Source organism: Saccostrea echinata, unplaced genomic scaffold, assembly GCF_033153115.1.
Source record: "Saccostrea echinata isolate AGI-Se365-2 ecotype Australia unplaced genomic scaffold, CSIRO_AGI_Sech_v1 ptg000022l, whole genome shotgun sequence".
NCBI classification, from domain to species: domain Eukaryota; kingdom Metazoa; phylum Mollusca; class Bivalvia; order Ostreida; family Ostreidae; genus Saccostrea; species Saccostrea echinata.
Genome location: NW_026889771.1, coordinates 6,196,411 through 6,217,581, shown reverse-complemented (window position 1 = coordinate 6,217,581; position 21,171 = coordinate 6,196,411). Strand labels below are relative to the sequence as shown.

Here is a 21,171-nt window from a genome sequence, read left to right as displayed (position 1 = left end):
CAAATTTTATGTGAGTAAACAAAGGGGTGATGAATCTTAGGAGCAATTTTTAATTGCATCTGGTTACGGTAGTTGATAACATCTAGACAAAATATCCCTATACCAAAAATAATTGGATATGTTATACAGACATGTACAGATCATAATTATTTTGCAGATTTTCAAGTGCTAAGTGGTTCTCTAAATAATAAGGAATGCATGAGAATATTCATGCAGAGTCCAATGCTAAATAATTCATCTCAAGAGAACTAAAACATCATACACTTAGAAAGAGCATAGTGAAGAAAGGGAATGTGCATGGTCAGGCCCTACCAATGTGTTTGGGAAATTTTCGTGTGAATGAATCCTTTTTCATTAGAAATTGTAACCTTTTCAAGCTGTGAACATACATGTACTTTGAAGGACAGTGAAACTTTTATTTTTTAAAGTTCTGTCCTCTAAACCAATGAAGCTGCGTCTCAAATAAAATTTTACTTCGAAGTCAACATGCTGGTCAAGTAGAGAATATCTAAAGCCAACATTGAAATGATATGAAAACAGTAACTTGGTTTAATAAAAATGATAATTGGACCAACAATAAGAAATGATTTGTTTCACATACTCTGACCGACCCATCAAAATCATCTCTACCCAATCATTTTTTCAGTACTTTATATTTATTTTTTTTTTTGTTTTCATGGAAATGCAGATTGTCCTTATAATTCTTAGAGTTAAAGTTAAAGATTTCTCAAAAACACTTTCTAAATTGATTTTTTTTTTTACAGCAATAAATATTAAATCTGTCTAGCTGTCCCATATATACATTGTAATGAATATCTTAATAAATTTCTAAGTCTGCGATTTTTAATGATGATTATCAGTGTTTCCTAAAATAATTCAATAAACCTTGACAAATGTGGGTTGGAGTATATCACGCAAAAATTTTTTAATGATGGCCTTACATTTTACTTTCAACCTAATTAATGTGTCAATGGATGACCTAGACATAGGTATCATTCATATCATTCTCTGAATAAGATTTCACATTGGTAGGGTTTAAAATCTTAAATCTTGACAGAGAGAGAGATCAGTGAACATTTTATTTCAATTCTAGATGCACCAAATCACCAGCTGAAGATCATGCACAATGCAAGTATGACAGATTGATACAACCAATTATTCCATACCTTCTGTGGGCTCCTGTGTGGGGGCTGGGAGCAGATCTTTAGGTTCCTGAGGGGCGGGGGCCATTTGCTGACTTAGTTCTTCCACCTTGGAAATAATCTCTTCAGATTTGGGTCTCTCTTGTTTGGTGGAGGTTAGTTCTTCCTCAGCTATTGTCTGGGATTCATCCATATGGATATCTATGTTGTAATAAGAATTGTTAATAGCTTGACTAAACAAGGCCGTATAAACAAATAAAGAGAAGTTTATTCTGTTCAACAAAAATATTTTTAACTAAAAACTTAAATTCACAATCAAAATATATTTCATTTATCCCATAACCATGATTAAATTATTGATGATTGTTACAGTTTAAATCAATATATCCAGTAAATTAAGAGTGTGTACATATGTATATTATATAGTCCAAAATAAGGAAACTACATTTTTGTAATGTATGAATGATAATTAAGGGTTATGTAAAATTTGAATATAGACCCATAAATACATCTTATTCCTTTTATACATTTAACAGTAATAAAATCTTTTAGTAATTCTACATGTCATATTCATAAATTACAGTATCAGTATTATAAAATAGCTTGCACATTTAACATATACATGCAAAGCCTTTACCAAAACTTTTCATGCTGTCGATATACATAATTACATATTCATTTTTATCTTTAATACTGTATGTGTACTTATTTTAGAGGGACTTGTGACAATCCGTTGTCTTCTTATTCATATATTACATCACCAAAGTATGGTTTTATATAAACATATAAAAGTGATTGTTCTAATTCATTATTGTACCATGTAGTCCCTGACTTATGTTTACTCTAAATTTTCATTATGCATAATTAGCAGATTTGGTTCTTTATGCACCTAAATATGTGAAGTTAAGAGATGATTGCAATGTGGCATCTTTATCCAAAATTTATAAATTTCATTAACTTCAAGGTCAGAGATCAAGACCAGTGTCAACTGCAATGGTGGAGTAAAATTACATGTCTATCATTTAGGGATGTGTGATTTTATCGGTATACCAGTATATCGTGATTTTTTTATTGCACGATATGTATCCTGATACGGAGACTAAAATATCGGTATTTGGTACATAATTATAAATTCCAGAAATTATTCATTTATTTCTTCGAACTATTAAATAAAAATTACAGGAAGTCAAAAAAATGTAGAAAAAAGTTAAACTACTGCATCCAAACATGCTTTATTTTATATAAATAAAAATGAAAAAAGTGAATTATGTTTTTACAGCGTATTTTTAAGAAAAATTATAGAAATTAATTTGAAACTGTAGTAAAAATTTTGTGTAAAAATATCACAATATTATTGTGATATTTTGGGGAAAAAATCATGATATATCACGATACGAAATTTTTGGCAATACCCATCCCTAATATCATCCTGGTTTATCTACCTGTTGTGTTAGATGGAAATGATGACAATAGATAATCCTCAACAGAAAAAAATGTTGCCTTCATTTGTTTCAAAGACAATTGACAAGGCCAATGTGAGATATTTCATCCAGATTTAACTCTGTGTGAAGTTTAATTAATGACTATACATTTTTATATATTAACAATGACTCAACAGTCAACACAGAACAGTTTACACAGATGAGATAGATGTTTTTATCCATAGACTGGACTTCACTATCCAGCCGAAAATAAGGCTGTCATGCATGATCTGAAACATCATGCACTCCGAAAATGGACATTGAATTCTGTTGAAAGATTCTTTTTTTAAAAAGAAATTTCCGATGTTGCTGTAATACTAAAACAAACACCACATCAAATCATAGATAGGTATATCCATTATATAGTTAACGCAGCTAAAGAATAGTGATTGCAGGGCATGGCAAGAATATGTGAGCTAGAGAATAATTAGTAAAACTGATGACATTTAGTATTAACAACATTCAGGGGCTGCAAGCCAGTGCCAAAGCTACCTGCACTGGGCCCGGTCTGCTCTTGTCTCTCTTTAAACTCATTGTATTTATCCAATTTGTCAATTAAATCGTAGAAGTCATCATTGGTTTTCACTGGCTTTTCTGGTTCCTTAGCCTGGCCTCGGCGATCACTGATCTCGGGGATCAGGAAATCGTCGTTAGACGGAGACCGAGCTGTATCTAGCAGAAACAAGCAAAATACTGGTACGTAAGCAGGACATATATATATATCTGTCAACACTGAACACTAAATTTAAAGCATTTCTCAATGCAGCCAACAGTTCCTGCAAATTAATACATTTACATAAAGTTGCAGAAATAATAAAATATTCTTGAAGATAACGCTGATATTTTCACAGTTGCTCAAGATGGGGCATCAGGAATTATATAAATCTTTACAGCTTTGAAACAATACAGTACACTCTACTTTAATATTTAAAGTGACAAGTGAATTTACTTTCATATCTCCCAGTCCCTCCTTGATAAAATGAACTGATAGAATATCATTTATCCAATGTTCCCTGCTTTAGCTAAATTCTAACATTATACTTTATATGCTAAAAAACCTACTGTAAGCTGAACAACTAAAGCTCTACAAGAAAAGCTCTATATCATATATAATCTGCCTGTACTAAGTAGAAAGTACTGTTCAAAACATAAGTGCATATAGGTCATGGGTCTTGATCATAACTTACACTAGTGTAGAACAAACAATTTTTGTGTAGTTTCCTAATCAAGACCCATATTAGTGATAGTAAATAGCCAAAGTATTAAAAATTTTACCTTCTTCATAAGCCTGAGGTGCTGGTCCTTCACTTCCAGGAGATGCTGATTCAACTGCGGACTCTGAATCCTTATTAAAACAAAAGATGAAAGAGATTAAAAGTTTTAAAGATTTCAAGAAAAATTTGTCATTTCTTTGAACAGTCCATCATTTCTGAGTCATCTTGAATACTGAACATTTAAAGAATCTTTAAACAATTTGAAACCCATGCCATGCCAGATCAAATTACTCTACAAATAAAATGTGTTTTCAAACACAGAAGAGCTCCAACAAAGGGAAAGCACTATTTAAAAGGGGAATAACTCTTTTTAAAAACATCTCAAGAAATCCCTCTTTTGAACAAAAAAAAAAAAAACAAAACAAAACAAAAAAAAAAAAATTCCTTATAAATTACAGTTTCTATCATATAGGTAAAGTTTTCAAGAAACTTTTTCTAAACGCAACCTTTTGTTAATAAATCTAATCAATGAGTAAATGGTGCTCCAATCATTTACTACTTTGTAAACGTTAAAAAAAAAGAATTAAATGAATGATGGTTAAAACTACTACTACTATATTTCTCACCTCAACTGAAAGCTGAAAATTTAAGCAAAGACAATTTGAAAGAAAAAAGGACAACACATACTCTTAAAATCTCTATGTTTACTTTATTAGGCATTGACTGCCTGTAAAATTATCGGAAAATTAATAAAAGGAAAATATACAAGAAACTTGACATTGGAGGTTGAAATTACAAATAACACAATGGGAAGATAATAAAAAATAAGCTACACAACACCTATCACCAATTAAATACATTGTAGTTACCTTTTGAACACTCTTTTCATCAAACTGTACATCCAGTGACATGTTACGTTTCAAGGAGTCATGTGTGCCAACCCCAATTTCCTCTGCAAATGTGTCGAAACCTACATAATACAAATATCTCTGTCATTCAAACATTTGGCAACACAAATTGTTACTGGGTAAGTATAGGAGCTTGGTTGTGGAGGGTGTTTTAAAACAGCAACATTCTTTCATTCTAGAGACACAGGAGATAAACTTTTTTCAAGTCAATTTTTTCCACACAAAATTTGAAATTATGACATAAAATATAAATAGCATCTGAAGCACAGTAAAAGTAATGAGATCTAGTCATCTCACTATGCAAATTAAATTGCTTTGACTATCACCAAATTGAACAAGCACCTGCTGTTTTGGCTCTTTACCTGACTGATCCATGGCTACTTTAGCTGCTGCCAGTTCCACTTCATCTTGGACCATTTCTACATTGTACATACATTTCTGTACCACATCTTCTCTGTTTATGCTCCTCAGTGCTTTCTCTAGTTCATTGCCTACAAAAAAATTATCAAAAGCATTTGAAAATTAAAACTATAATCATTTTCACTATTAAATCACTATTTTCTCTCATTCTTGTCAACCAAAAAAAAAAAAAAATCCTTTATGCTTTTGAAAATGTATTCCCTGGAACCCTAAAACAATACTTCTTACTCTTTTATCTTACAATTGCAAGCTTCATACTAGTTTAATCCTTGCAATTTACATGTGTGAAATTGCTGATTGATCAACAGTTTCAAATGTTTCTACATGTAAGGGCTGGCCCCACACTACAACTTATTTGGATCAAGTAAATGTGGCTTCACTCCCTTTGCATCCATTGGGTTATGTTGTCAGGTAAAACATAACCATATGGTTATAAAACTATATTTTTGGCTTAAATTAATCCAGGTTTGATCAAGACATTACTATATCAAAGTAACATCAGATAGTAAAGTTAAATCAATCCACAAAATAAACTTACATTTCTCCATTCAAAAATGTTTTTATAGAAAACTTAAGACTAAAATGTATTTAAGGATCCCCAAGATCAATGTGAGCTAAACAGACCTGTGGCCTGATCTCCTTTCTTCTCCTTCCACAAGGACAGCATGGCTAAGGCCTGGTCATTGACAGTCCTATAGTCACTGTTAATCTTGTGGATCTCATCCCCAGAGATGTCTAATTGTGTGGCAAGAATGACCCAGTCTCCCTTCAGTGTATCCGCAACATCCGAAAGATTGATCTTGGCTTTGCTTACGGTATCTTCTACAACTGTTTTAAATACAAGGAAATGTCATTTATATGTAAAAAGAAGTGAAGTATCAAGGAAATTTTGCATCATAGATTTAATCAGGTGAACTTCTTATGAATATCTACTTACACATCTATAAACTTGGGAAGATAGAAGATAAAACAAATGGTTATCTCTTCCTCATATCTATACTGTACATGTATATACTATATTTGTTCCAAAAATAAAATTTCACACATTTTGTAGAACTTAAGACACTTGAAGACCTTATTTCACATATGAATGAGATTTTGATGAAAGTGAGGAGTTTCTGCACAATATGCATGTCTATGAAAATTGTATGAAATAGAGCATTGACTGGAGTACTGTAAACCAACTTTTATTCGTGTGCAAGACGTACCAGTTAGTTTTGCAACCCACTTTCACTCACAAATATTTCTTGTCATGAACCAATTATTATATTATGTTATTATTATGCAGAATGTTTCCTCAGTCCCCAAAATTTATTGTCCGAGATTAAATAACAGTCAAGCGAATCACAAATAAAAGTTATTGTGATTAATACTTGGTTTGCAGTCTTGAAAAAAAGTACAGTTGAACTTCAGTATCTCAAACTCTCATATCTCAAATACCTTGTATGTTGAACTGTTTAAAGTCCTAACCACTATTTTCTTATTGTATTTCAACCTCAATATCTTGAACCTTTGGATAAATTTTTCTCGGTCCCTTTGAGTTCGAGATAATGTAGTTTGACTGTATAAATAATTTAAGCAGACTTGGTTTCTACCAAGCATATCTGCATAAGCATTAACTATATGCAGGGGATACAAAAGGCCTTTATTTTTTCAATTCATAATAGCTGCTGGAAACCTTTCAAGAAAAGGCATAAGAAATATGGTGTTCAAAGAAGACTTACCAATACCATGTTCTCTAAGTAAGGAAGATCGTTTTTTAAGTTCTAGTGCTGCCTCTGGATCCATTTCCATGGAAGATGACTGAAATAGATATTCAGTTCTAGTTCTAAAGCAAGCATTGAGAGATTAAGTTCAAGTAATTGTTTCAACTTTGTATTAAAATACAGATTCTTCATCAAAGATCTCACAAGCTTTAATTTGATAAGAGACATTGTCTGAAGACTTACAGTTGACATGTCTGGTAGAGCAATGTTGAGGTTACAGATGGGAGTCTGGGGCAGCTCACCACGAACCACCTTGGGTTCCTTCATGAATGCCACTCGAGCGGCAGGTTCCTGGTCTCTGTCTCGAATCTTGACCAGGCATGGAAGTCGGTTTTCTCGAAAAGCTTTGAAGCTGATGTAGAGTTGATCTCCAGATTTTGTGATTGGTATTAGATTGCCAGCCATTTCTACATATTGTGGTCGTCCTTCAAGCACCTTTTGGAAAGAAAATGGAAATATATCAACTTTAGACAACTATTAAGGAAAACTTCCTTACTGAATCACAGACTCTTCCTACTACAGGTAACCAATGCTGGAGATATTTTTTTGCCTGTGTATGCAAGCAATTATAGTGATTCATGGCTGCTGTTAAATCAAAATTCAATACTATAATATTTTTATCATCGGAGAGGGGTAGGGGGTGGGGGAACAATGCATGCAAGAAACAGAACTTGTTGGCTACGACTTACAGGTGGTAGCTATTACTTTAAAATAAACTTTTGTACATATTTCCAGAATATACTTGTTCAAGACTCTACAAACAGCACTAAATGTAAAACCAGTCAGATCAATGCCCAGTAAGATCTTCCTTAATTACCTCTACATCTCTGCTTCTGGCCACCTCCATGAAATGTTCCTGCTTCTCGAGGGTTTTATCAATGCGGTCGTCAGTCATACAAAACATACGGAGCTTTCCTTCTTCTTCTCCAGTCCTCTTGGCAAAAACAACAAAGCGGGCCATGTAAGGAACTACAATAGCCTCTTTGTAAAGCTCTGTGGCATACCGGCAAGCATCGGCAACATTCTGACAATCCATCAGCCAGAATCTGTAAAAGTGGTAGTCCAAAAAAATATTACAGCATTGCATGGATCTTGCATCTCACATGATCTTTAAGGTTCACTGACCCTCTGATAAGAGAGATAACTCACATTGTCATGTTAAATGACCATTTCCATCAAATCTATCCTATACGTGATGTTCAAGTTGTGTGCATTTTAATTTAGATTTTAGATTTACAAAAAAAAATCTTGTGATAACACAAAAAAAGAGAGAGATAGAGGGATGAAGAATCTCCCAAAACTTTTTCTTGTTTTTCTTGACATCAAAATTTGTACACTGAAGATGAATTTGTGATGAACACATTCATTCTGAACATGTCTACTACTGAACATTCAGTTATCTTTTTTAATTGGTCATATCATTACCTGCCAGAGACTCGAGTGGTGAAGGACACACAATCTTCTGTAAATTTCAGCTCCGTCTGGTCAGTCAGATCGTCCCAAACAGCGGCCTCTGTCCCTTCTACAAGTAACCACCAACAGAAAGTGTCAGTAAATCCATACTGAGAACATTAGACACACATTGTTAAGATCTACTCTAAAGTATGCACTTGTCTATGTATATATAAATTCTAGGGTATACATGTAAAAGGTTATAAGAATTCTATGATATTGCTGGATACTGAAGATATTTTCTGAATATTTTTTTGCAGCTATATGTATACATTATATACTTCTTTCACATACAAACAGATGTATTACACTACAAGTGAACTACAATGCTGAATCTACTATTGATATTACAATGCTACAGAAAAGGAGAAGTTTGTGTATGCATCGAGGAGGAAAGAAAACCTATGTGTCATCTACTACACTATCATCGTGCATGTTATAGATCAAATCTGGAGACATAATTCACCAGAATGCAATACACCAGTCAATTTTCACTAAAATATACTTGCTCACTACTCTTTATATAAAAGAACAAAGTTAAAATAACATCAGATTTTTTTTAAAAAAATATTTTTTTTTTACATAACACAGGTATTGCAGTCTAGTGTCCCCTACAGATACAAACTCTAAAGTGTTGTTATCACAAATACTTCTACACTACAAAGTAAACATATATGAAGTGATGTTGCTTAGAGTATATTATTTTGAATTAAATTTATCACCACAAATTTCAAGTGGGAATTCCCAGTATTATATTCTAAAGAATATATCTTGAGTTAGTGTACAGTTCAATTATCATAAGATGCATCAATTTGAAAACATGACATGTAGTGACTGAGAGAGAGTGAACAGGTCTGTTAGTATTATTGTGATTTTAAGAGAGTATACTGTGGACAGGTCTGTTAGTATTATTGTAATGAAAGTACTGTAAATCTTTGTGAACATGCATTATAAATCCTGTGTACAAGTCTTGTTCAGGGACATTTTCGAAATAATCCAAATTCAATTAGAACTTCCTAACAGGACTAATACTCCCCAAAAATTGACATTTTACATAGCCTTAACCTTTCTCAAGTTTATTTAGTAATGCTCAGATCATTATCAATCTATGAATTTGGTTTCTGTATTTATTTGCATAGAATTCCAATAACATGTTCTTGAATCCAGTAATAATGTCCAATGGCCCTGATTTGAGGTCATGAAATACCCTGTGGTCAACAGCTTACAATTCACTACTAGTATTGCATTTCAAAGCTATGGCCTGGACAGAAATATTACACTTTGAAAATAAGTGATATTTATACAAGTCAATACACAGCCTCTGGTGATAAGCAACCTTTGTATTCCAGTTTGAACTTCTACAAAGTAATGCCTTGGACTAACATTATATTTCATTACCTTGTGAACCTTGACCTTGTCCAAATGACTTAGTTCAGGGTCACTAGATATTCTTTGATCATAAGCAATCTTTGTGCAATATATGAGCTTCTAATGTTATTTTTCTTCTTTTACAATGTTATGACTGGGACACAAGGCAAGACAGACAAGACAGGCACATGAACAGACAGACTTACAGACATACAGACAGATGGACATGGTGATTCCTAGTACACCCCAAATAATATTTTTGGGGAGGGGATATGATAAATATAAAATCAATAGTTCATTGTAAAACTTAAAGCCTACTTTTTTTTTCCATGTAACAAGCAAATATCAAGAACATATATTATTAGGGTTCAAAACTTCACTTTAAAAAGATTTGACCAATTTTTTTTCTAATCAACTGGTAGAGTCAGAAAATTAGAAAGCAAACTATGTAGATTTTGTAGTCTATAGTATTAAAGTTTGTATTAAAGTGTGCTCAGATGGATGTCAAACATGCTTTTATCCACGACAGAAAATTCTCTCTTATTAGAGGTGGACAAAAAGATGCCATTACTTGCAGATTTTTCCCTTCTTTCCTTATTTAATGCAGCTTATGAGTAAAACAATATACATTTTTGTATATCATACTATATCATGCTAGTGCTATATAAATCATGATTTCTCAACACCTGAGAAACAAATACTTGCAAAATCTTTCTTTCTTAGATATAAAGTTGAAAAACACACAACGATGCCAGCTTAGATCAATATATTGCAATTTATTTTTTTCTATAAAGCAACTAAGTAAACTGAATTTTAAAAAAAGTTCTTTGAAGCAAATTGAGTATGGAAGCTTTCAGGGTGTGAAAGCCAATATGTTACAACACTGAAACAGAAATGCATTTTAAACCGATACTAATATATAGAGAGCAATGTCACCACAATAGACTTGTAATTCTTTTAAAAAGAAAAATGATAGTGGACAAAATAAAGTTTAACATGGGTGTCAAGTTGTATTCTTAAAAGTTTGATCAAAAGAGTTGGTTAAAAACCATGTGTTTGTGGGTTATCAAGTCAAGGGATGGTTTTAGAGAAGGATATTGAAAAATTAATCATCCATTCATACATACAAGTATATGGGAAAATTTAGGTTCAAATTCCAGGATTTTTTTCCCTCAAACAATATATACAATAAATTCAAATCCAGAAATGAATATGTGTACATTTTTTTCATACCATAGCAAGGTATTTTTTGCAAATGAACAGTGCTACTAAAAATAAGGCACATTGTCATATAATGTACAGGCAGTTACCTCGCAGGGCATTGTTGGAGCCTAGAGTGTCGGTAAGCATAAAGAAAGACATTGGTCAAGCAATGGACATTATAACATCTTATACAGAGTTCACAGAATAAAGACATGTCATGCCTTATCACACGTAATTTAGGCTTACATCACCATACTGACTTATATAGATATAGAATGTCTGGTTTATGACAGAGCAGTAAAATATTTCAGTGTCTCTGCTTTTGATGAAAGGTTCTGAACTTAGTGATAAAGCATTTATTATAAAATTTAACAAGATATGTACCACAGAAAAGCAGGCAAATAATTAAACATCATGCAGGAATTAATTACAATATTGGGAAAACACTTAACAATTATTACTGATCCTAGCTCAGTATTCATCATATCAGTATATTCAAATAAGATTTTATTTTCACTAATATAGTTTTTGCCTCTTTGAAATATCTAAGATCTTGTTGAGTCTGAAAAAAAAGTATTGACCAATCTCTAAATTCTGAATTTAGCCAGAATTTACTCACCAGAAATGCTGTATAGGACACGCAGAGTTGGAGCCTCATTTCCGTACTGGTTAATCATGCCTTTCTGAGCAGCCTTTGGGACAGGGATTGTCAACACGATATTCTTGTGGAACTTGCGGCGTCTTGGTTCTACAGTGACAATGGGGCTGACGGCTACCCTGTTTCCAAGGAGTTTAGAAACGATGTCTGGGGAGATTGGCTGAGCCTGTTATCCAAGCAGGAAATAGCATAAATTCAAATTTTAATTCACAGTCAAGCATTAACCAATGGCCAATGCACCTCTAATGCACAATTCTGTTTTTTCTTCAAAGCAAATTTTTCATACAAGAACTATCTTTATACTATGAAAAAATGCTGAGTTCATATATCACAGTCTTGCATATTCTAATTGGCAGAGTTGCTGAAAAATGTCAAAAAAACATTAGTCCTCAGCCATGTCAGTCCAGATGACAAATAACTTTGAAACACAGAACAATGAAATAAAGTATCTGGACTAACACCTCTTTGTTTGGACTGGCAAAAGTCAGACCAAATTTTCAATTATTCATCACAAAATTTCAACAACTCTGCACTGGGTGAAAAAATGAGTACAGAAGCAGGTCAACTTGGGGGGTGTTCGAGCATTTTTCCCCACAAAGTTTTAAGGCATCCTTTAAATCCACATGAATACACAATATAAATACACCATGTACCACTACACTTAAGCAGAGTCAAAGGGTGTGCTACATTCAGGGTTAAAAAATATCAGATTGCCAATCAACTAGCCTGGCCTGCCCGGACGGCTATAGAAAAGAAACACCCAAGATTTGACAGAAGAGCTTATCAACCCTTTCACTTTGTTTTAAGTGCATGGGTAATCATTTACATTGATTCATTTTCCAAGCCTTTTAAAGCAAAATACAATTCTCTTAATCTTGTATATTCACTGTAATTAAGTTTCAAAATTTATTCAGAATTTTCTACAAAGCTCGCCATATGTTTGGACCTAAACTGCGTTTCTTGAATGAGACTAACACAAACCTGCAGGCCGACTTTGATTTTCTTATTGACAGCACCCTCTGGGAACACGGCCTGGACCTGAGGCACCACGGTGGAGCTGATGATCAGTCCTTTCTCATCTACCCATTGTTTCTCCTCCTTCACCTTGGTAACCAGAGCAAAGTATCGTGGGAAATCATCAGTCAGGATACGGGTCACTCTTTTGCCAGCCAGTTCATCCTCATAATCCAAATCTAAGTAGAATGTAACATACTGTGAAAACATCACAGTCTTGAAGGATTTTTTTTAAGTTAAACTGAAGATCATTAAACACCTTATTTTCACAAGATATTATTTATGTATATATTTTTAATAAATACAAATATATGCAAAAATAAAATTTTTGCAAGTAAACAATTAGCATAATTATGCTAAAATTAAGTTCTTGTGAATAAAAAGTGATTTACGGTATTTAAAGGTTCTCTATACCAAGAATAAGAAGTTACAAATTTTCATGCACTATATCAGTATGTTTTCCAACAGTCATTTCTTTTTCACTTTACTTGGCCTTATTTTTTAGATCTTAGGAATACATTTTAGCTCTTTTGTATCTCATTCTTCATTCACTGTATTTCTGAACATCTTAACAATACAAATAATAAAAGTATGAACTTTCTCTTTGTTTCATAATATATTTTAACTTATATCTTGTTTTACCCTCCATGCTTTCATGCAGTGCTTTCTGTACAGCGTCATCTGTGGCAGCAATAGGGTGTTCCTCCCATTTTTCTCCATTGTTACTTCTCAGGATCTTGACTTCACGTTCCTTGCCACGCAGAGATGCAAAGTGTGGTATCTCAATGACAATTCGCCTGAAAAAAGAGGATGGAATATATTTAAACTGCACAATTCGTTATGCAACAATACAATTTTTTTTAAAACTTTCAATTAAATAACTCTATCCTGAAAGTAACATTACAATTTGGAAAAATTCATCTAGAAAAGTTTGTTTTTTTTGTAACACATTCCTCTTAACAAAAGAAATTGCTGGATTGAAACCGAAAACAATAAACATTTAATATATCCGATACAAAAATAATTCTCAGGTCATATAAATAAAACAGAATAGTGTATTCACTGTATTTAGCACCCCTGCACCCTTGTGCCCCCTGAGACCTTTTCAACTCACTAAGAATAAGTGCCCCCTTCCTTATGTCTTTTCCATGTACATGTAATTTAAATTCACAGGATTTTACCACTATTTACATGATCCATTGATGATATTTAATAATGAATTCTTGGAATGACTTGTCTAATTTCTAAATACATGATTGCTTGGATGATACTTTTGTTTACCTTGTAACATTGCATAATAAATCATGGTTTTGCCCAAACTGTGTGTTATCAGTTTACAAGAGGAAATTAAACATGTGTATGCATTGTTTATGCTTTCTTAATATGACACATGTATTGTACTTTGCTGTCATATTTTTCTATTTAGAATGTACCACTTTTAATATGTATTTTTGATGAGGATCTGTTCAAAAAGTATGTTTCTATTTTGTTTAATACTGTACATGTAACACAGCATAAGTTTAATAGCAGCCAGGCCTAACAAGTGCCCCCTTTTTCCAATTTTCTAAGCCCCTAATAGGAAGAATATGGTAGTTTATTCCTTACACTTCTATTTCTGGCAACCCATCCCCCCACCCCCACCCCCACCCCCAAAAATAGGCCTTTTCTGATATAAAATTACACATGTATATCTCAATACATTGAAAATCTTTAAATTAAAAAAAAATATTAATGGGGCATGTGATAATGTGATCAATATATTTATCACTGCCTTCTTATCAGACATCCTACTGATTCAACTGATATCCAAACAGACTCCAGATGTGTACCCCAAACAATACATTCCTCTCCAAGCTTGCATCATTGCCAACAGTTCAATCATTATCTGAACACTATTTTCCTATCACAATGGAGATTAATCACACTAGACCATGGAAACAGCCTCTATGTACATTATAGCTGGCATTATGCAACAAATATATTGATCAGTAATTGCTTAAACTTCTGTCCCGGTTTTGGAAAATACCATAACGCATTTTCAGAAACCAGGCCAGTAATGAAAAAACTGTCAGATGATTTTAAAATGGCTTTCATCTATATGAATATTTCTGTTCCATTTTTTTCTTCCCTTGATTTTCATAGACTATCAAAGGCCAATTTTAGTTTATGATTATAGTCATATAAGATATCAAGATGAGCCGTTATCTTATGACCATTAGAAAAGGGAGTGGTGCCATTATGTCCATTCAATCAATTACCCCCTCCAAAATAATCAATCTTTCCTCTAAGTATGAGACACATGAAAAAGTTTTTATCTGGTGTCAATTTCTTTCAAGGTAATCATTGAGAAAATCGCTAAAGCTCTGGGTCAAGTGGTTGAATTTCACACTGAGGTGTAAATAATGTTTGAGTCCAGTATGAATCCTACGTCATATTTAATAACTTGGCAAAAATTTAAGAAACTTGAAGTGACTCATAGCAATTTTTTTTTGTTTCTTGCAAGAAATGGTGAATTTTTGTTGTTGGTTTTTGCCTAACATTATACTTTCAAAATATTACATGTTTCTTTCAATGTCAATTACTTTCAATGAATTCCTACAAATCATTCATGACACATGGTTGGCAGAGAAAATTTTGTCAGGAAAATTTCCAGCAATACACATTACTCATTTCCCTCATACACAAAATTATTTAAATGTGCAAAGCTACTCCTATAAGTCATAATCAAAACTCAATTTGATATGTATGAAGCTAAAAGTTTTGTAGAATCTTGATAACATATTGGGTTAATTAAAATGTAATTACACTGTAAGTTGAAGAAGGTATAGCCTACAACAGCAACATCAGGACTGCTTCAGAACACATTCCTAAGCTTTAAACTTATCTAAGATCAGCTTTCAAACCAACTTTCTTTGCCAATTCTTGGCAGTAAACCTACACAGCGAGTACTTTTCTGAACATTCGATAACTTAACATTTCCATACAGAAGGGTACAAAACATGTCTATCAAGAATGGGTGGGCACTAGTTAAAATATTCTATATTGTATCTGGAAATTTAATATAAAGAGTCAAATATTAGACCTATTAAATTAAATCAATGTTTACCCCAAGTTTTAATATAGACATTGTTCAATGATCCTAAAACAGCTGATCTTTCATCTGATAAACCTAACATCTTTAATTGAAGTTTAATGTCTGGTATATCACAACTTTATCACCTAGCACCTTGGGCTATAGCTTTCTCTTTTCAACTATGTCTTGACTTTATCAAAACCCAATCATGAGAATTAGTTTGTAATAAGAACATGTTTGGGGGTTTATTCCTCCTAAGTGAACTTTGAACATCAAAGGTTCGCAATTTACATACAATGTCTACTTCCCATTATTGAGAAAATAACCCATTTATCAAACCTAAACCACAAGAGGCAGTATTGGATTCATGGGCATGCTTACTAATTTGTTATTGATGAATTTACTTGAACTTGGCTTCACCCACACTTGAAGCTGCTGATGGCTTCTCAAATGTGCCATCTCAAGTCTATTTTGTATAATGGCTGCAGGTATGCCATTTTGTATGCATGGCAACTTTGCATGCTGACATGCAATATATGAAGTATTAAGCAACTATTTTATTGTAGTTTAATTTGACCAAGATGACTCTATTAAAATTGATTAGATTTATGCTTATTTTCAGGCTATTTTTGATTTATCACTCAGCATTAAAGGGCCTTTTTTTTGACGCAAGTCTGACACTGACGTTTTTATGACACCTTTACATCTGAACTTTGAATAAAAATTTCATAATGAGCAATATATGTTTGGGGAAACATATCAAAGTTTTACACCAAATAACATGCAAATAATACGATTTTTACTGAAATGGAAAAAGTGAAACTTACCCAAGGAACTTGGTGGCCACAGGTCCCATCTCGATGATCCTAGCAGCCAGGGCCTCACCCTCATTGAGAGGGATGGGGTGAATCAGCTTGTCCTTCTTGATGAGTCTGCATGTCACCCGGGTGGGCATGGAGGCTCGGTTGGGAGGAATGATAATCCTGACACCAGAATGGCGGCGGCCCTTCATGGCCCCACCCCTGGCATCCACCATGAAACTGATGAGGAAGCTGTGGGTTAAAAGAGTCATTTTTGCAATATGTGTTGTGTATGACTGTCTAAAACCTGTGGTTTAAATAAACTTTTCCAGGGCTTTAATTTTTTATTAAATCCCTGCTGAAACACTGCTCATTGAAAACATTTAAGTTAGATCCCGGATACACAGCCTTGAGAGAGAAAACAGCTACACCACTTGTTGCTTTTCTGTGTTATTTTTCAATTAGAAGCATAATAATCCACAACACAACACAAAACCCTTCTAGCTAGACAGTCTCAATGCTTGAACCAGTCTGCAAAGCAGCGCAAACACAAAAACCCTCTCCCCTAGAATCCGTAGAAAAATCAATACAAGTTCCAAACCTCCATCTTTCACTGTTCAAAATAAAAAAATTCCCATCCAAGATGGCAGAGGCAGCACAGATATCTTTCCACTGGCTGTGCGTGTAATGTCTGTAGCAGCACTGAATTAAACCAGCACCCCTCTGTCTGAATGACTGTGTTACATACCACTGATAACAATCTCCTCAAGTGTCTAACACTGGGTGTTTTAAATTAATTCCTCAGTCAATTACACCACACAAGCCAGCACTGACCACCAGTCACACAGACTCCCCAGGAAAACTGCACAAGGCAGAAGACGTTGCCTTGTAATTATCCAAAAGCTAAATATTTATCTTCAAAACAAGCACACATGTAATAGTAGTCAACAAGAATATGTAAGGCCCTGTTAAAATTTGGGGAGCTCAACATCCGGTGATAATGACACATATACAAAACACTGCCTATAAGAAAAGCCAGCACTTAAAAACTCCTTCCCCTCGCATATCAACAAACAAACATATTGTCATTTATAAGCCTAGACAATTTTTACATGGCCAGATGACCTCAAACATTCTCTATAAACCACACACTTTAACAGTGATTCAATGACAGTTCTAGCTCAATATTTACAATTTATCAGTGTTTAACAATTCAAAAATGAAGACAGGTGCTCCATGGTTAATAGGGGATTTTGCATTGTAAATGTTCTGTGGATGAATAATACCTTTTCTTTAGTAGCATTGAAATTACCGGGGTTGACAGATTTTAAAGGTAATTCAAGATCTGGCTTTTCCCTCGATCTCAAAATGCACCCTTCCACTTGCTCTCTATACAATCCCTTATCAATGCAGTTAGGTGCATATCTGGATTTGGTAGCTAGTATAGACTGTCTGCCAGAGGGTCAGTTAAAAAAAATATGTCAAAACCAAAAACACTTGCGTGTACTATATATATATATATATATATATATATATATACCAATACATTCTGTGTAAAATGGGGTTTTTGAGACATTTTTCTGTTAAATATTAAATGCTTATAACTCAAGAATGCCAAGTCAAGGAAATAAGCAGAAGGCTATCATATAAAAAGCTAATTGAATACTGAAGTAAACATGCAGGTGTGAAAGATAAAATTTTAGATATTGCTGTAAATTCTAGTATGAAGGGAAGCAACTTTTACAGCAGTCTTTGTTTTATGGTATGCACTGTATTGCAGTGTAGCTTCTGCACTATTATCGCCTCTCACAACAAGCTTGTATTAATTAACACATGATGCAATGATAAAAAATACAGCAAAACTTATTAAATGACTCTAGTCTTCATGTACTTGGTGAAAGTAATTATCCTACAAAATGAATTTTTTGAATTACATATTTCCATACATGTTTAGTCCATCATAATTATTATAATTATTAAGGCCACAGAAGATCTCTTTCTTGCCTACCCTCTCTAATACCTGCCCCTCCCAAGTTTTTTTTTTTTTTTTTTTTTTTTAAATTTTCATAACAATGGTCAAAATTTTTTTTTGAACCCCCCCCCCCCAAAAAAAAATTACTTAAAAAACCTAATCAATAAAATATCAAACTTTGCAATATCAAGGAGGAAACTGTCATGTAGAGAGTTTGAATCTTATGCCTTAATTTATACAAGACCTCCTCAGAGTCCTGTGCCTGTGTCAAAGCTTCCTGCCAGACTTATAATTTACTTCTAATGATTTCTCTGACTGACGTTAGCTCTGTTGGTGAAATAATCACATCATTCTAAAGTTCTTGAAAACAGACCACTGATGACAGAAAAATCATTAATTGAACTCTTATATGCCTGGTACACAACACATGTATTGATTTATCATCAAAACTGATATATTAAAGGATATTTATAAAACTAAATTTATAAAGACAAGCAGTCAAATTTTACCAATAATTTAGAGAAAGAAATGAATGTTTTCAGAAATATTAGTATTATAAATGATAAAATGATGAACTGATGAAAAAAATGGTTTCATGCTTGTGAAAATAACGCATATGATGTGGCTATTATGGTGATTTCACACAGTGATTGCAGATATTGACACTACAAGTAAGAGATATAAAGCAATATGATGTAAAATGAATGTGAAAGCTAGATCACCACAAAAATAGTTTTTATTTACCTTTTCCATTTCAGGCGTCTGTGGCATAAAAGGTAAGATAAAATTATTAAATTACTAAAAATACAATATTCATACTAAATTTTTGGAGGAAAAACACAGCCTCCCCTCCTCCCCCCAGCAAATTTAGAGAACAGTGCTTTTGGGGTCTTATTAATTGGGGGTGAAGTGATTAACAGCAAATTGTAACTGTCTTATCTTTCTTTTTTTTTGTTTGTCTACCATGTTTAAGAAATTTTTTTGGGGGGGGGGGGGGGGGGGTTTATTATGCTCTGGTGCAAATTTTGAAATTTTGAAAAGTAGGTCAAACTTCAAGGTCATGCAAAACTCATGGTAAATTTAGAAAGTTCTTGTTACAGGTAATGCACATGTGGAATATGAAAGTCCTAACTTTTCTCATTGAAAAATTATTGCCAAAGTTATTTTTTTTTAAAAAGTAGGTCAATATTCAAGGTCAGATGTCCTGAGATCAATAATCATAGTATACTCTGAAAGGTCTTTTCATGGGTAATGCATATATGAAATATGAAAGCTCTAATTTTTCTCATTCAAAAATTATGACCAGCAAGGTTAAAGTTTTTGTGATAGACAGCCTGACAAACAAATTAGATTAAATGTTCCTGTGCTTTTGCGAAAGCGGCCGGGGACTATTATTGATGTTTTAAAACCTCCAATTAATGAAATATATGGAGATAATGAACAGTATTCAGGCTCAAAAGTCCATTCAAACAATACAATTCAGGAGCAAAGCAAACACGGACCTCTAAAACATCAGAGGTGGGTTCAGGTGCAATGGAGGACTGAGCATCCCCTGCCGACCAGGCACACCCGCCGTATGCTCCTTGTTATGATTGGGGAAATAATGAAAAAATCTGTCTATAATTCAGTGTGTAAATAATGGCCTAACGATTAGTATGAAAAATGAATTTCCATTCATAAATAATACAGATTTTCAAAACAAGTTTGATACTCTCTTCACATAGAGGCGTGTTGTCAATTTCAAAATTAATTTTTCTTAAAATATGTTCCACTAAAAATAATTTGTTGAATATTAAGTATTATGATTGCACATTGGATCCAAGTTTTTCAAACATTCCAAATTATTTGTGTTTCTTAGGAAAAAAAACTTGACTGGTTACATACAATCACATTCTCTTTTAATTGTTCTGAGAGCTATCAAAAAAAAAAAAATACAAAAGTGTTCCTAATTTCGTATCCACACATGAATTTTTGTGCAAAAATAATACTAGCTACCATGAAAAGAGCTGGTACAATTAATTATATAATTATCTAAACATAAAAAAATTTCTACAAAATTTGAATTGATTTCCAAAACCATGATCTCTGTAAACCTACTTGTATTTAATATCTTTTCATCAATTTGAAAGTTTTCATTTGTAGACTTAATTTATTTAAATTATCAATAAATGATTTCTATTCCAGTGTTAGCTCCAAGTCAATATAAAACAAAACTCACCCAGAATATGTTGGTATTTGATCAATGGCAACATTATCAGGGTCGAAACTGGCACTGAAGGAGGACCCACTGTATGATCCTACCCTGGGTTTGTCAGCCGAGGATACCCCGGGGCCCAGGTGTGTCTCGGGTGGGGCAGCGCTAGTGTAGGCAGCGTAAGAAGATGTCATTATCTGAGCTTCACAGTAATCCTGTAATGGAGGATAATTATAGAACATCAAAAACCTACAACTCAAAATTAAGACAGGTTTCAGCTATGCCTAATTTGTTCTATTTATATGGTGTCCACAAGCATCATTCAATCAATTCACTGTGAATTACTTAAGGTCTACATATGTTTTTTTAAAAAGTTCTATAATAAGCATTAAGCTTTTATAAAGTATAGAAAATTTAGAAATGACTTTCATTAGTAGCAACACAAGATAGTCATGTTAAAGATTAACAAAATGCATTCAATGTAAGTGATTTTATGCATGTTTACA

General features: G+C 33.2%; 2 protein-coding genes across 2 annotated transcripts in view; one reads left to right on the top strand and one right to left on the bottom strand.

Moving 5' to 3' along the window:
- Nucleotides 1-21,171, bottom strand: part of LOC133190274 (ankyrin-2-like) — a 103,559-nt gene that overhangs the window by 33,144 nt on the left and 49,244 nt on the right. The window contains exons 28-45 of the mRNA XM_061325793.1: nucleotides 20,690-20,880; nucleotides 19,216-19,233; nucleotides 16,527-16,751; nucleotides 13,269-13,423; nucleotides 12,594-12,805; nucleotides 11,574-11,778; nucleotides 11,062-11,082; nucleotides 8,357-8,453; nucleotides 7,749-7,977; nucleotides 7,115-7,366; nucleotides 6,890-6,968; nucleotides 5,790-5,993; nucleotides 5,108-5,236; nucleotides 4,707-4,807; nucleotides 4,464-4,475; nucleotides 3,899-3,968; nucleotides 3,116-3,295; nucleotides 1,167-1,343 (exon numbers count right to left, since the gene is read on the bottom strand). Coding sequence (XP_061181777.1) covers nucleotides 1,167-1,343; nucleotides 3,116-3,295; nucleotides 3,899-3,968; nucleotides 4,464-4,475; nucleotides 4,707-4,807; nucleotides 5,108-5,236; nucleotides 5,790-5,993; nucleotides 6,890-6,968; nucleotides 7,115-7,366; nucleotides 7,749-7,977; nucleotides 8,357-8,453; nucleotides 11,062-11,082; nucleotides 11,574-11,778; nucleotides 12,594-12,805; nucleotides 13,269-13,423; nucleotides 16,527-16,751; nucleotides 19,216-19,233; nucleotides 20,690-20,880 — 2,557 coding nt within the window. The remainder of the gene's footprint in view (nucleotides 1-1,166; nucleotides 1,344-3,115; nucleotides 3,296-3,898; nucleotides 3,969-4,463; nucleotides 4,476-4,706; nucleotides 4,808-5,107; nucleotides 5,237-5,789; nucleotides 5,994-6,889; nucleotides 6,969-7,114; nucleotides 7,367-7,748; nucleotides 7,978-8,356; nucleotides 8,454-11,061; nucleotides 11,083-11,573; nucleotides 11,779-12,593; nucleotides 12,806-13,268; nucleotides 13,424-16,526; nucleotides 16,752-19,215; nucleotides 19,234-20,689; nucleotides 20,881-21,171) is intronic.
- Nucleotides 14,494-21,171, top strand: part of LOC133190276 (coiled-coil domain-containing protein 96-like) — a 266,577-nt gene continuing 259,899 nt past the window's right edge. The window contains exon 1 of the mRNA XM_061325796.1: nucleotides 14,494-14,498. The gene's annotated coding sequence lies outside the window, so the exon portion shown is untranslated. The remainder of the gene's footprint in view (nucleotides 14,499-21,171) is intronic.